Raw genomic sequence first — 16,195 nt, 5'->3', positions numbered from 1 at the left:
GTATGGCTGTTTGAATTAATTGTGTCGGGGGAGGGAGTTCTCTTGCGAGTCGGGGGAGGGAGTTCTCTTGCGATCTCCGTCATGAGTGGCAGAAGGTCCGGAAACCCTCTGCATGATATCATAGCAGAGCTGTGAGTGTCATTGATAGGTTGTTGGATGCATTGGTCTTGTTGAGCACCCTTCTCATCAGACAGAAAGGAGGAAAGGCGTACACGTCAATGTTGTCCCACCGATGTTGAAATGCATCTTGCCAGGGTCTGAGGTTACGGGACTGGGGAACAGTAGAACGGGAGCCAGAAGTTCAGGGACATCGCGAACAGATCCACAGTCGGGGAACCCCACAAAGCCAGGACTTTGTTTGCTACTAGATGATTCAAAGACCACTATCTGAGTTGCTCTGTTTAGAATGTTCCTCTTGTCTGGAATGAAACTTGCTGTTAGGGACACCGAGTTTTCTTCTGTCCATCTTAACATCTCCATTGATAGATGGCATAGGGGGTGCAAAAAGGTACCACCTTGTTTGTTTACGTAAGCCACTACTGTGGTGTTGTCGCTCTTCAAAACTGTCGCTACTCAGCATCACAGAGTGACCCGCCAGGAACTATTGGAGAGCTAGGAAGGCTTCCCTCATTCCTTAAGACATTTATGTGCTGGTACCTTTCGGACTTGGACCAAAGCCCAGAATCCATGTGGTGTAGCATGTAGGCCCTCCGCCCTTCTTTCGATTCATCAGAATAGAGTATCAATTCCGGAGGAGGTACGAGAAGGTCTGTCCCTATGTGAAGGTTCTTGTCTGCCAACCCACCATTGAAAGTCCGTCAGCTGCTCTAGTCCCATGGGGACAAACGTATCCCGGGAATTGGTGTTCTGATTCCACCTGGATTTTAGCCTTCACTAAAGAGATTGAATTCTGAGGCAGCCATTGGACACTAGACAGGCCAGGGATTACAGGTGACTCAGGAGATGTAACCCCTGCTGGGCTGGAAGCTCTTCTCGTCTGAGGAAGGGGCTTGCTACCTCCCTCAGCCTTTGTATTCTGTTGTCTGATGGAAAGACTTTCTGTAGGTTAGTTTTGTTTATCATACCAAGGTATACTAGTCTCTAAGAGGGAAGCAGAGATAACTTCTTGAGGTTTACCACTATCCCCAGATCCTGGCAAAACTCGAGCAGTCTGTCCCGGTGGTGAAGAAGGGTTGCCACCGAGTCTGCTAGTATCAGCCAATTGTCGCGGTATCTTAGGAGACGAATCCTGATCTTGTGAGCCAAAGATGACACTAAGGCGAAAACCCTCGTGAGTACCTGGGTTGCTATGGAATGACCGAAGCATAACGCCTTGAACTGGTATTGTCTGTTCTCATGTATGATCCGGAGGTAATTCCTTGAAGACGGTTGGAGTGAGACCTGGAAGTGTGCATCTTTGAGATCCAGCGTGCACATGAAGTCCTGTGGGCTTATTGCATGTCTGACTATGTCTCCTGTCTCCATGCTGAACAGAGTTTGTAGAACAAACTTGTTTCGAGCTGTGAGGTCGATGACTGGTCTCCAGCCGCCAGACGCCTTTTTCACAAGAAAGAGTCAACTGAAGAAGCCTGAGGAGCTGTCTCGAGGACCTTTTTGGAGAGCTCCCTTCTCCAACATGGTCTGGACTTCGGCCCGGAGGGCAAGCTCTTTTGTGGATCCCTTCACGTAGGAGCTTGATGGTATTACATCCTAAGTTAGTGGAGGGAGAGATTGAATGAACGGACGCGATGCACTCAACGAATCACTGAGACTGTCCAGGGTTTGGGCCCGTGCTGCTGCCACTAGCGACATTGCAGGTATCCCCCCCATTGGTGGGGGAAGGATTGCTGTCCCTAGCGAGAGTGGTCCTTGGCCTCTCCCTTTGCTATCTTTTCCTCCTGTGGAGGGTCTAGAACTCTGGGTGTTTTGCAGGAAAGGGCTTCCTGGACACCTGTTTTGAGGATCCTGCTGTTATACTGGTCGAGGGTTTGGTGACTTGTGGCGGTTTCTTCGGTGGTGGTTGGGGGGGGCCTTAATGTAAGACTGGGATGTTAAGGCCCTATGGAGAAGGGAGTCTTGATTGGACTTCCTCCATCGTTCAGCCGTTCTTGACTTTTTCCGGCTTGAATAAGAAAGAGCTGTCCAAGGCGGAGTTTCTGAGCGTAGAAACCTCAGCTTGCGGGACCTGTTTGTGAACCTATCGATCACTGCATCCCGTCACGTAAGTATCGCATTTTCCCACAGGTTAACCACTTGGTGAGCGAGTAACTCGATGGTCCTGGTGCCTGATAAAAGGAGGGTTTTCATAGATCTCCTCGTAGAATCTTTGAACCAATCCTCAGTTCTGACAAGGTGACCCACAGATACAGTCACAAAGTAGCCTGCATGCCGTACTTCGCTACCTTCTCCTTGTTTAGCATCTCGGTCACCGAAAAGGAGGCTGAGAGCCCAGAGGCAAAGCCGGAAGAGGCTTATCTGAGACCTCATAATATCTCCTCTGCTGTACAAATGGTGGAGGAGCTTTCAGGACGAGTCTGCTCGGATGAACTAGAGGAGATGGCAATCTAGGAGAATGCCTTCTTCCTGGCTGCCATCAACCCCTTCGACCAGGACAAGGCTGCACTGACCTTAGAAGGATGTTGGGTGCCATACACATGGTCAAGAACAGTGTCCTTGCACTCCTTAGGTGATGTCTCTGTTTCAGCTAACCCATTGGTGGCCCTCATGCAGGCTAGAAGGCGTATTCCGACTCCTGTTCTGCTTCAGAGTTAAACTTTGGACTGGCTGCCCTGGTAAGGTAGTCATCTTTGAAGTCCAGTTCATCTTCCACCTCCAAGCTCACACATTGGAGCCTGAGGTGAGTCGAGGTCATCAACTGAAGGTACATCGCTTGCAGACGTCCCTGCTGTTGGAGAGATTCCATGAGCGCTCTCTTGCTGGAGAACTGCTCTCGGTTTGGCATTTTTTGGCACTGTCTTTGAATCCTTAGACTCTATACGAGGCTGTAGGAATTCCTCTAGCAGTTAATGTCTGGAAGGTTCTTGTCGTCCTGAAGAGGTCTTACCTTCTCTTGCGATGGTTCTGATGCAGATTCTTCTGGTTGTCTGGAAACGGGTTAAAGTTCCGGGGGAACCACCTCTATAGGAGATGGGCGGAACGTTGCCATGATTGAGATAAGTAGCCCCTGCGTGTACGGAGATGGAGATTATCACCCAGTAGGGGAGTCTTTTTCCTCATTCTCCTCTCTTTTGATATTTTAGATACATAATATATTAGTAATATATTTCATATTAGTACTGTATTGTTCTTTGTTTTAACGAGTAAAAGTTAGCCTACTGTCATTATTTTCATTTATTGACACTCTAAACAGTATTTGTCATGTTCTTGCATGCGCATTTTCTATTTCTAAGCCTCTGAAACACTCAAAACAGAAATTATCCAGTTCATTGTGTCTCAAACCCAAGGTGGACCGACAGAAGAACAAACGAATCTTTTGTCTAATGAAATAGTTATCTCTCTCTCTCTCTCTCTCTCTCTCTCTCTCTCTCTCTCTCTCTCTCTCTCTCTCTCTCTCTCTCTCTCTCTCTCTCTCTCTTTTTTGCAGAAATATGTTCCTTTTGTCATCAGAAGTAAGTTTTTACTTATTGTGTACCTTATAATTATACATATAGAATACTTTTGTGTCAAAGGAAACAAGTGGATATGGATATTTTCATTACATTTCTGTATAATGTAAAGCCCATCATTACTGACAAGTACAGTAGTTCTATATCTTTTGATTGCTATTTATCATGGAATTATTTCAGAATAACATAGTCACTTCAATGAATATTAAGTGTTTTTACACAAAATCACAGTGCTTTACCATTATTTAGAGTAAAATGGTATGAAAGTTTCTGAGAAATTATTGCAATCACTTCCCAATGAATGGAAAGAATATTCAGGGTGTTTAGAAGGAAATATCTTAAAACAAAGCAAACTTTTGAAAAGCTTATTGTCTAATCAGCAGTAAAACATCTACACATGGAAAGGTAGGGTATTATAGAGTAAGTGTGCATGTATATCTGATTGTGATAAATTTCGTATATAGGTACTTAAAGCAGATCCGCTGCCTCGTAGTGAAGGGGTTAAAAAAGAAACTAAGATCTAATAATAAATATTGTAAGTTTTCATCTCAGATAATTCATATAGCCTAGTTCTGTTCATGTAGATAAAATATATACCAAGCATTTACAGGTTGTGAATAACTTGTTTGTAACCGTGTACCTTTTTAGATTTGAATGTTTCCTTCAACTTTTTTTCCTGCAAGGAGTAGCTTTGTCATATTTCTGTGAAAATAACAAGTTAATCCTAGCCAGCGTTTCTGTCTAAACCATGACCAGCAAAAAGTATATACAGTAGTGTCTTACTTGGACGGGTATATCTCTCTCAACCAGCATTAAGAACTATAAAAACAGAAGCAGTAGTGTAATGGTCTTCCTTCCAAATAAATAGGAGGAATAAGATTATTTTAAGTCACCCTAGAGTTGGTCAAGCAAAATCATACACATTACTTGTGGTAGAATGACCAGTGACAAATATTCCATCTTGATGGAAAATACATCTCTGAAATTTCAGATGATGCAGACCTAATTTTTATAGAAGCCAATAAGAACTTTACAGAGATATAGTAATTTTGAAATTATTTTGTCTAATTTGTTATTTACTGCATATGTTCGTAACTCTTACGAATTTCACCCATGATAAGTTTTTCCTTTGTCAAAACTCATTTATTTCTGTTCATAACATCCTAATTTTTCTTACTTGTTACCTTGTTTTATTTTCTTAATTGACATGTGAATGAGCTTCGAAAGGAGTATGAATAATTAATTAAAGCTTTTAATGGAATATTTTTTTCACTCATTATATCATGCCAATGGCCATTTACAGTATTCCATTGTATTAAATAACCTTAGAATCCCAGTACTTAGGCTAAGTCCCCATATTTTATACTGTACATCAAATATTCCCAACAGCGGGATCTCTTTGAACTGTAGCTTTACTTTGAATAAGATTGCAGCGACACGAATATATTATAAGAAAGATAAGTGAGAGTGTATTGTACGTGGAGCAGCTACACAAATATAAGAAAGGTTAATGAATTTTAATCAACAAGGGTGTATTGTACATGAGTCTTTACAGCTAGTGAAAACTTTCAATTGCTATGAAGGTAATGCTCCATTTCTTATTTTAAGAAAGACCTTGATCATTGATATTCTCTGATATACTGTTCTTCAAGTTGATAATTATCTCCAGGCTGTCACATATGAAGGCATAATATGAATAATGGTGTTGTATCAATGTAACCGAATAAAATAAATTAGAATTATATTCTCTTTGAAATAAAAATATTTCTCTTAGTTTCCCATATGAAAAGTAGCACTTATTTTTTTCTTTTATTTGCAGCATTCCATGTATTTGGAGTTAGTGGGAAGCTCTTTGTGGAGATGTGTATGATTCTCTTCCTCTTTGGAATATGCATATCATTTTATGTTGTGATGGGTGATCTTGCACCAGCCATGGTTGCACGATTTATGAGCATAGAGAATTCATCCTCACTGCGTTATACCTTGTTAATTGGTAAGTTTTGTATGTTTATGTTTCATGCATTTTGGATCAAGATGTATTTATTTATATATACACATATATACAGTACACATGTATATGTACTGCATATATAATCTATTTTTGGTGTGAGGCCTTGTGTCATGCGATAGCTGCTACTGGATTGATGAATCAGCGTTTGTGTTTGCAGTAGCACTCTGGGATCAGAAGTTGTAATGCCCCTCTCGCCCATTTATCCAATCCTATCCCATATCCTTCAAGACAAGGTTAACTCTATTTGGGGAAGGGTGGCCGTGGCTTGTTTTAAACATGTCCCTGATGTATACATATCATCTCAGGATATTTGCTCCAGGGGATAGAACCCTCTGATACTTCTTAGGTAAAATTTTCTGGTATATCACTGACAGAAATATCCCAGGTAGAAAGCTGCATTTGAGGAACTTACATCAGGACGACATGGCTCGAGCCCAAAAATACAATACATACAATACAATACTGTACATATACAAAATATATAGTACCATATGTAATGTACTGTACTATTACAGTTACCCTTACTATAGAGAGATTCATTTTCTATTGTGCAAACAACCTGTTTTCTTCAACTGAGCTCATGATTTGAATGGGTGACTACAGTATTTTATTCTCAGCCTGGCTGGCAAATCTCTTTTCTTATCTTGAAAAATTTTTTGCATTGTGAGTCAGGAAAATCTTTGCATCTCATTTCATAGCGTAAAACTTTTCATAAGCAGATTCTTTTGTAAAGATATATATATATATATATATATATATATATATATATATATATATATATATATATATATATATATATATACTTTACTGTATATGTATATATATACAGTAATGTATGTATATATAACGGATTTTTAGCGAAGCGAAAAATCTATTTTTGGGTGAGATAGCCATGTCGTCCTGATGGAAGGTTCCTATTAGTAGCTTCCAAGGGATATTTGAACTACAGTGATATTCTCAGAGAATTTACCTTTAGGTCTCCAGAATTCTAGCTCCTGGCGCGAATATCCTTAAAATTCTATTAAGGATATCGCATAATCGGCGGACGTATGCTTGATACGACACATAGCGATCTTCACCCTGAATAACGTTTTCGTCTCGAGGGGGAAGAGAGGCAAAAATAGAAGGGGAGCCGTTATTAAGGTTACTCTTTCTCCCATACTACTATTGAGTATCTAGATGGCGCCATATTCAAGATGGTGGTTATTCCTTGTAGATTGAGCATGGTGTTACAGATATAGTAGTTTCAGGAGGGATCCTGCCAAGGCCTTTTCTATAGAAAAGGAGGGTGGGTCCATCAGGACGACATGGCTATCTCACCCAAAAATAGATTTTTCGCTTCGCTCAAAATCCGTTTTTTGGGCTCAAGCCATGTTGTCCTGATGGAAATTTACCAGCGAGTTACTAGAAAGTACTGTATCTGTGGATTTTCATAGGTGCCTTAACCTTGGGACAATTTTTCTATGGTCATCTGGACCATTGAGACAAATGACGTTACCGTTATCCGTCATTACCATTAATCATAGACAATGTTAGTGTTTCCTGCCCCCTGCAGGGAAGAGTCATATTAGACAGTAGAAAAGGGGTCTCAAGGTTAGCATATATTTTATGAACAAACATAAGTATCCAGGTGGGCCTGGTGAACGAAATCTTCAACAAGATTCCGAAGGCATGCGCTAGACTTAAACCAGCAGCCCCTGCGAAACCCATTTCATGGTCTCTGAACAAAGTCTTACACTATGCTTCAACCTTGAACAATGAAGATTGCTCTCTAAAGGATCTAACACAAAAAGTGATAATCCTGTTTGATATAGCCTCAGGGGCTAGAGTTAGTGAAATAGTAGCCCTATCAAGAGACGCGGGCCATATTCAGTTCACAGAAGTGGGAGAGCTGAATCTCTTTCCTGATCCTATATTTCTCGCCAAAAACGAGCTACCCACCAAAAGGTGGGGTCCCTAGAGAATCTGCCCTCTGAAAGAAGATGTCTCTCTATGTCCAGTAGAGTGTCTAAAGGTCTATCTTCGAAAAACTTCAGACTTCAGGGGAGGACAGCTCTTCAAAGGAGAAACCTCAGGATCAAACTTATCCCTAAAACAACTGAGGGCAAAGCTCACCTACTTCATTTGCAGAGCGGATCCTGATAGTACACCCGCAGGTAATGATCCGAGAAAGATTGCTTCCTCGCTGAACTTTTTTCAGCATATGGACTTTGAGCGACTCCGCTCATACACTGGTTGGAAATCCTCCAGAGTCTTCTATAAACATTATGCGAAGCGAGTGCATGCCTTAAAACATTTTGTGGTGGCGGCAGGTAGTGTTGTGAAACCTGTCGTCTAGTACTGCGATGAACAGTGAACTGTTTGGGACTGTCAGTTTGGGTGAAAAGGTGTTGACACCTTGCAGTGCAAAACCCTTTTTATTAAGTGTCACCCTGGTGACACTAGGACTGTTCTTTATAGGTGCAGAATTATACCAATGACACCAGTGCCATGTGTACACTTGTACACAGTTTTGATAATTATCCAACATTTACAGTGAAATTAGCTTAATAATTTTTCAACTGTTTTCAAGTTGCTTATGACTTTTCTTCCCTTTCAGGTAGAAAATATATTTATTTTTTATATGTTGGATGTATAATTCCATTGCTAATTTTTATTATACTTTCTGTTACATTTAAGTTGGTTTGTCAATAAATGTATAATGTGTAATTGCGTCTTATTCGCCCCAAATGTAGTCAAATAAAATTAACCGGAGTTTTTTACTTATTTTCCTAAGTAAAGTTCACGCTTGAGGGTACTTACAGTATATATATATGAACAAAATATCTGAATGATATGTACATTTGTTCCTATACAAATACAAACCTTGTTGCTTCTACTGTCGAGTACGACATTTCCCTGCAGGGGGCAGAAAACCCTAACGTTGCTCCATGCTGAGTGGTGATGACGTATCACGGTATCGTCATATATTTCTGTGGTCTGGATGACCATATAGAAGCTGACCCAAGGTTGAGGCACTTATACAAGCCCACAGATCCTGTACCTACATACATACATATACCAAGGCACTTCCCCCAATTTTGGGGGTACCTGACATCAACAAATGAAACAAAAATAAAAAAAAAGTAATAAAAGGGGACCTCTCCTCTCTATGTTCCTCCCAGCCTGACAAGGGATTCAACCGAGATCAGCTGGTACTGCTAGGGTGCCACAGCCCACCCTCCCATGTTATCCACCACAGATGAAGCTTCGTAACGCTGAATCCCCTACTGCTGCTACCTCCGCGGTCATCTAAGGCACCGAAGGAAGCAGCAGGGCCTACCAAAACTGTGTCACAATTGCTCGCCATTCATTCCTATTCCTAGCACGCTCTCTTGCCTCTCTCACATCTGTCCTCCTATCACCCAGAGCTTTCTTCACTCCATCCATCCACCCAAACCTTGGCCTTCCTCTTGTACTTCTTCCATCAACTCTTGCATTTATCACTTTCTTTAGCAGAGCCATTTTCCATTCTCTCAACATGGCCAAACCACCTCAACACATTCATATCCACTCTAGCTGCTAACTCATTTCTTACACCGGTTCTCACCCTCACCACTTCGTTCCTAACCCTAACTACTCGAGATACACCAGCCATACTCCTTAGACACTTCATCTCAAACACATTCAATTTCTGTCTCTCCGTCACTTTTATTCCCCACAACTCCGATCCATACATCACAGTTGGTACAATCACTTTCTCATATAGAACTCTTTAAATTCATGCCCAACCCTCTATTTTTTACTACTCCCTTAACTGCCCCCAACACTTTGCAACCTTCATTCACTCTCTGACGTACATCTGCTTCCACTCCACCATTTGCTGCAACAACAGACCCCAAGTACTTGAACTGATCCACCTCCTCAAGTAATTCTCCATTCAACATGACATTCAACCTTGCACCACCTTCCCTTCTCGTACATCTCATAACTTTACTCTTACCCACATTAACTCTCAACTTCCTTCTCTCACACACCCTTCCAAATTCTGTCACTAATCGGCCAAGCTTCTCTTCCATGTTTGCAACCAGTACAGTATCATCTGCAAACAACAATTGATTTACCTCCCATTCATGGTCATTCTCGTCTACCAGTTTTAATCCTCGTCCAAGCACTCGAGCATCCACCTCTCTCACCACTCCATCAACATACAAGTTAAACAACCACGGCGACATCACACATCCCTGTCTCAGCCCCACTCTCACCAGAAACCAATCGCTCACTTCATTTCCTATCCTAACACATGCTTTACTGTACTACCTTTGTAGAAACTTTTCACTGTTTGCAACAACCTTTCACCAACTCCATATAACCTCATTACATTCCACATTGCTTCCCTATCAACTCTATCATATGCTTTCTCCAGATCCATAAATGGAACATACACCTCCTTACCTTTTGCTAAATATTTCTCGCATATCTGCCTAACTGTAAAAATCTGATTCATACAACCCCTACCTCTTCTAAAACCACCCTGTACTACTAAGATTGCATTCTCTGTTTTATCCTTAATCCTATTAATAAGTACTCTACCATATACTTTTCCAACTACACTCAACAAACTAATACCTCTTGAATTACAACACTCATGTACATCTCCCTTACCCTTAAATAGTGGTACAATACATGCACAAACCCAATCTACTGGTACCATTGACAACACAAAACACATATTAAACAATCTCACCAACCATTCAAGTACAGTCACACCCCCCTTCCTTCAACATCTCAGCTCTCACACCATCCATACCAGATGCTTTTCCTACTCTCGTTTCATCTAGTGCTCTCCTCACTTCCTCTATTGTAATCTCTCTCTCATTCTCATCTCCCATCACCGGCACCCCAGCACCTGCAACAGCAATTATATCTGCCTCCCTATTATCCTCAACATTCAGTAAACTTTCAAAATATTCTGCCCACCTTTTCCTTGCCTCCTCTCCTTTTAACAACCTTCCATTTCCATCTTTCACTGTTTCTTCAAATCTTGAGCCAGCCTTCCTTACTCTCTTCACTTCTTTCCAAAACTTCTTCTTATTCTCTTCATATGAATGACCCAATCCCTGACCCCACCTCAGGTCAGCTGCCCTCTTTGCCTCACGTACCTTGCGCTTTACTTCCACATTATTCTCTCTATATTTTTCATACTTCTCTATACTATTACTCTGCAGCCATTCTTCAAAAGCCTTCTTTTTCTCTTCCACTTTTACCTTCACTCCTTCATTCCACCATTTACTGCTCTTCCTCATGCTGCCTCCAACAACCTTCTTGCCACACACATCACTTGCAATCCCAACAAAATTTTCTTTTACTAACTTCCACTCCTCCTCTAAATTACCAGTTTCTTTTACTTTCACTTCGTCATATGCCATTTTCAACCTTTCCTGATATTTACTTTTTACCCCAGGTTTTATTAGCTCTTCAACCCTCACTAGCTCCCCTTTACATCCACCTACTCTATTCTCCCACTCTTTTGCTACAACAAATTTGCCTTCCACCAAAAAATGATCAGACATACCGTTAGCCATACCCCTAAACATGTGCACGTCTTTCAATCTTCCAAACATTCTTTTAGTTATCGACACATAATCCATTAATGCCCTTTCTACTACTCTTCCATTTGCCACTCTTACCCATGTATACTTGTTTTTATCTTTCTTTTTGATAAAGCTGGCACTTATCACCATCTCTTGCTCAACACACATATCTACAGATACAGTACTTTCAAGTAATTCTCTAGTAAACTTCCATCAGGACGACATGGCTTGAGCCCAAAAAATGGATTTTGAAGCAAAGCGAAAAATCTATTTTTGGGTGAGATGGCCATGTCGTCCTGATGGACCCACCCTCCTTTTTTAGGAAAAGGATTATATATCAATCCCCACCTGAAACTACTCTATCTGTAGCACCATGCTTAATTGCTACAAGGAATGTGTAGCCACATTGGATCCCGTATTAGTACGGGAAGGGGATCCACTTAGGGTAACCTTGATAATGGCTCCCCTTCAATTTCGCCACTCTTCCCCCTCAGAGCGAAAACTCTATTTGGGGTGAAGATTGCTATGTGTCATATCAAGAAATATGTCCCCTGATATTATCCGATATCCTTAAGAAAAATTTTAAGGATACTCGTGCCAGAAGTTAGAATTCTGGAGACCTATGGTCAATTCTCTGGGAGTATCACTGTAGCCAAATATCCCTTAGAAAGCTGTCAATAGGAAGCTTCCGTCAGGACGACATTGCCATCTCACCCAAAAATAGATTTTTCGCTTTGCTTCAAAATCCGTTTTATTATCACTTTACAATATTAATTCAAACACAATAGTTAATTATCAAGATCAGATACATACCAGAGAACAGGTATCATTAGCCGAAGGGAGACATATATTTTGTTGACGTTGTTCTTCATATAGGCTGACGAGAAATATCCCTCAGTTGCACAGCTCACATATATATGCCTCCCTTTGGCGCGCTCTATATAACTATGTCACGTGATACCTCACAAGGCCTCGTTCCCAAAATGTTTCTCATAAGGGTCTTTGTAATCGATCTTTTTAGGCTCAGGCCATGTCGTCCTGATGGAAGGTTCCTTGAAGTAGCTTCCTGGGGTATATTTGACTACAGTGATATTCCCAGAGAATTTAACTTAAGGTCTCTAGAATTCTAACTCCTGGCACGAATATCCTTAAAGTTTCCTTTTAGGATATCTCATAATATCAGGGGACATATTCTTGACATGCCACATAGCAATCTGCACCCCGCATAGCGTTTACGCTTCGAGGGGGAAAAGTGACAAAATGAAAGAGGAGCCATTATAAAGTTCTCCTTCCTCCATTACTGTTTGAGTACTCAGATGGCGCCATAATCGTCCGCCATCTTTATTCCTTTTTCCGTAGCAGTTTCGCTCGGTGGTTTTCCCAGTGCTCTCTCCTTATCAGGATTTATTATGCAATCTCCAGCTTCTGCTTCTGGAAAGTTGAGTATTTGATTCTTATGCTGTATAAATTTAGCTCTGGCCGTAAAGTAAGAATTAATTTGAATTAAACTAATTTTTTGGCAGAGCTATTGCCTAGACCGGAAGCGCCTTCGGCGCTGTCGTTCGTAACGCATGAGTTATTTAGTTAGCCAGAACGACTTTCCCGGTATAATAGCTTAAATAAAAATAATTAGCTATTTAGTCTTCATTGCTAGTAATTAATTATATGCCTATAGTATTCACATTAGTTTCGGCGTAGGTAGCCGATCTTGTTTACGCTAGGCTTCCTAGCCTAGGCGTTATAGTTTACTCTCTTGCATGATATAATAAGTGTTCCTGGTGCTATTAATTTTAAATGAAGATAATAGGCAATTTATACATGTAAGATTTATGGATTGCATATAAAATTTCCTCTTCTAAGATAGTATACGAGAGAGCTTCGATGAGTTAGGTAGTCTATCTCACTGTCGCTAGGCTAGTAGCCTAGTGGTTTTAGTATACTTTCATACAATCTCCCCGGTTACCCTCATATATAGGGTAATCCCTCCTTCCCTCTGAGTATAGCCTATGGCTACAATCCTAGTTGATCTTTCCTCGAATTGTCATTCTGGCAAGGTTAGGCTAGGGTTTTTCTGCCCCTTCACCTAGCTACTGATGGTGAGCTTTGGGTTTGGGTCAAAACCTCAGAGTACTTGTCGTGTGCCGCCAACTGATCGATAGGGTGAATGTACTCCCCTGTCGGATCTTATTGGTTGGCATAGGAGGCCTTGCCTCCCTAGACTGCACTTGAAGGGGTCATGTGATCCCCTTCTCCCTGTGGTTTAGTCGACTAGTCCTGTGCTCGCAGACCCTAGGCTGAAGAATAGTGATTATTTTTCTGCCTAGGATGGCGCCGGCTTTTGGACTATGTTTCTCTATGATTAAGGGTGGCGGCTAGATGATTGCCGGCCCCCCTTACTGTATTGGTAGACCCTAGGCTGAGGAATGTATTCTCCGTCCGCGTAGGATGGCGCCGATACTGAAACAGAGCATCCTCTAGGTGTGGTAGGGCCGACATGCCGCCGGCTCCTCTCACACCTTATACAGGACCCTTTCCCCTTCCCATTCTGTCCTTTAGGGATGGCCTAGCCATCACATCCCTGTGGCCGTTGTCCTACAATCTCGCCGATTGCCGGCAGGCTCTAGGACCGGCTTGGGCTTCTGCCTGTATGGTCTAGTCGTATAGCTTCCCTATTGGACATGGAGCTCCGGGATAGCTGTATCGGCAGGTCTAGCTGCCGGCAGGAGACCCATTTGCTTTAGAGTGTTCTTCAGTCCTCCCTTGGGCTGCCATTCACATCCTACGACCGGCAGATACCGGCACGGAGGTGGATGGGTGGAAGCTTGATTATCCTATATTCTCCCCTTCCATTAGAACAATCATTCCGGAGGAAGGAAGTGATACAGTGCTCTTACATCACCCTTCACTCCTTGCTTTCTCTCTCTCTATTGGCTAGTGCCGCCAGCTACTAACCTAACTGGTTACTGCCAGCCACTAACCTTGCCGGCAAGATGCAGGCTAGACTTGTGGTCCGACAGCCGTTAATTCACTGTCACATCTGACTTTGCCGGTGACAGCCGGCCGAGTCTGGTATTCCGGCCACTACCCCGTCACATTGAATGCTGGCTGGGATAGTGTGCCGACAGCCGGTGACCTGCTGGTGTCCGGCAAGCCGCCGGCCATAAAAATTATCAATATTGTGCCAGTTGAATTACGCCTTAGGTACTAGCTTTGCTGGCTACATGCCGGCAGCAACTATGGTATATGTATATACAGTAGCCAGTACATCTGTAGTATAGAGTATACTGCAGCAACTATGGTATATGTATATACAGTAGCCAGTACATCTGTAGTATAGAGTATACTGCAGACAGAAAACTATGGTATAAAAGTATACAGTAGTTGAATTTTCCAACATACTCTGTGTCCAGGCGCAGTCTATTGTTGAGACCTTATAAGATTGGGAAAGGAATTCGCTTTTCTTTATACTGATAGATGATCAGTTATTTTGAGTCTCATTATTAATCCTTTTGGAAGTGGGTGTTGTTTACACTACTCTATCATTATAAGCTAGACTCTTTCATTGGGCCTCCTAAGGAGGATAACCCTAGAATTAATATTGAGGGAGGTCACAGCAATTGGCTGGGCGGGAAACACACGTATGTGTCTTTTCCATTTCATTTCTAGCTTACCTATCCTAAGCTATATGCAATAAAATAAAATGGAAAATATTATAATATTTATTAGTTTATCTTGTGAGATAGACTACGTTATACTCATTTTATTTTCCTTTCTTTACAGGAGGACCATGTGAAGTGCGACAGCGTCTTCTTTAACGTGCGTAGCAGGGACTTATGCAGCCACCTGGAGTGTAGGACACACTCCCTTTGTACCATCACCAAGGGACCTCTCAAATACTGGGACCCACAGTATGTACAGTATGTAAAGACCTGGTGTATGAGGCTTTTGAAAATCTCAAGACAACGGAGTCAAGGGATGCAGCTCGGGACAAGCTGTGCAAATGGGTTCGTGGCTTCCAAAAGAATGTCATGGGGCCTTACCTCCCTAGCGAGCGTATTGAAAGCCTGTTTATTTCCGAAAGCATCTGCGGATGCTGTTATTCCTCAGCCTCACCCTGAGATCCCTTGCATCCAGATAGCCGTCGACACGGATGTCTCGGATGCGATGAAGGACATCCATCTAGATGATGAGAGGATGTCAGAGGTGTCAGAGGACACCGAAAAGGACCTTCTGGCGGAAGATTGAGATGAGGAGTCAACGTTGGCTCCAGAGACGGAAGAACATGAAGTTGAAACAGTCTCTGTTTCGTCGGTTCCTGCCCCAGAACCCGTGCCCTTTACGTCCTCCGCTCCTCAACCCGAAAGGTCGGACGACACCCTGTCTGCCATCAAAGCTATGATGGAAATGTTTGACAAGAAGAGCGAACAAAGGGAAGCTTCATTTAGGAAGGAGATTCTTCAGCTGACAGCAACCCGTTGGTCTCAACGTAAAGGATCTTCCCTCGTGTTCCGAGGTAAACCCATGGAGGCATGCCGACTACATGTCAATTACAAACGGTAAGATCTTTATTTCAGAGAAGCTGGGAGCTGCCCTTATTGAGGACATTGAGTTCTGGCCCAGCTTTGAGTCCTATCCAGACTGCTTCGTTCGTCTACGGGCGGAACCTGTATCCAAGGAGGAGACAGAGCCTAAGGAGGTCATAGTGCTTGACCATACGAAGGCTCAGGCTTTGTTAGCCAGCAGTTTGAAGGACAGGGGCTTCACCAATTCGAAGGTGCCGGCCCTGAGCAAGAAACATCCCTCTTTACTTGCTCCAGCAACTATAGCTTTCCCCTTTGCGGAAAAATCGTTTAAGGCGGTGGTTGAGGCAGTGGAAGCTGGGAAACCTTGCCCTACACTGGAGGAGTGTAGGCTCCTTTCCCTAGCCTTGCCAACGGATAACAAAGACTGGAAGGATATTCAACTTACCTTCTCAGTCGGGAAGT

The 16,195-nt window shown here is 42.4% G+C and overlaps 1 protein-coding gene across 3 annotated transcripts in view; it reads left to right on the top strand.

The window, feature by feature from the left end:
• Positions 1-16,195, top strand: part of LOC137620967 (putative sodium-coupled neutral amino acid transporter 10) — a 287,910-nt gene that overhangs the window by 152,407 nt on the left and 119,308 nt on the right. For all 3 annotated transcript variants that reach the window (XM_068351409.1, XM_068351419.1, XM_068351414.1), the window contains exon 4: positions 5,446-5,619. In XM_068351409.1, the coding sequence (XP_068207510.1) occupies positions 5,446-5,619 (174 nt within the window). The remainder of the gene's footprint in view (positions 1-5,445; positions 5,620-16,195) is intronic.

Source organism: Palaemon carinicauda, chromosome 2 (genome assembly GCF_036898095.1).
Source record: "Palaemon carinicauda isolate YSFRI2023 chromosome 2, ASM3689809v2, whole genome shotgun sequence".
In the NCBI taxonomy this organism is placed as follows: Eukaryota; Metazoa; Arthropoda; class Malacostraca; order Decapoda; family Palaemonidae; genus Palaemon; species Palaemon carinicauda.
The sequence above is the reverse complement of the archived record's forward strand: the minus strand, read 5'-3'. Positions and strand labels throughout refer to the sequence as shown.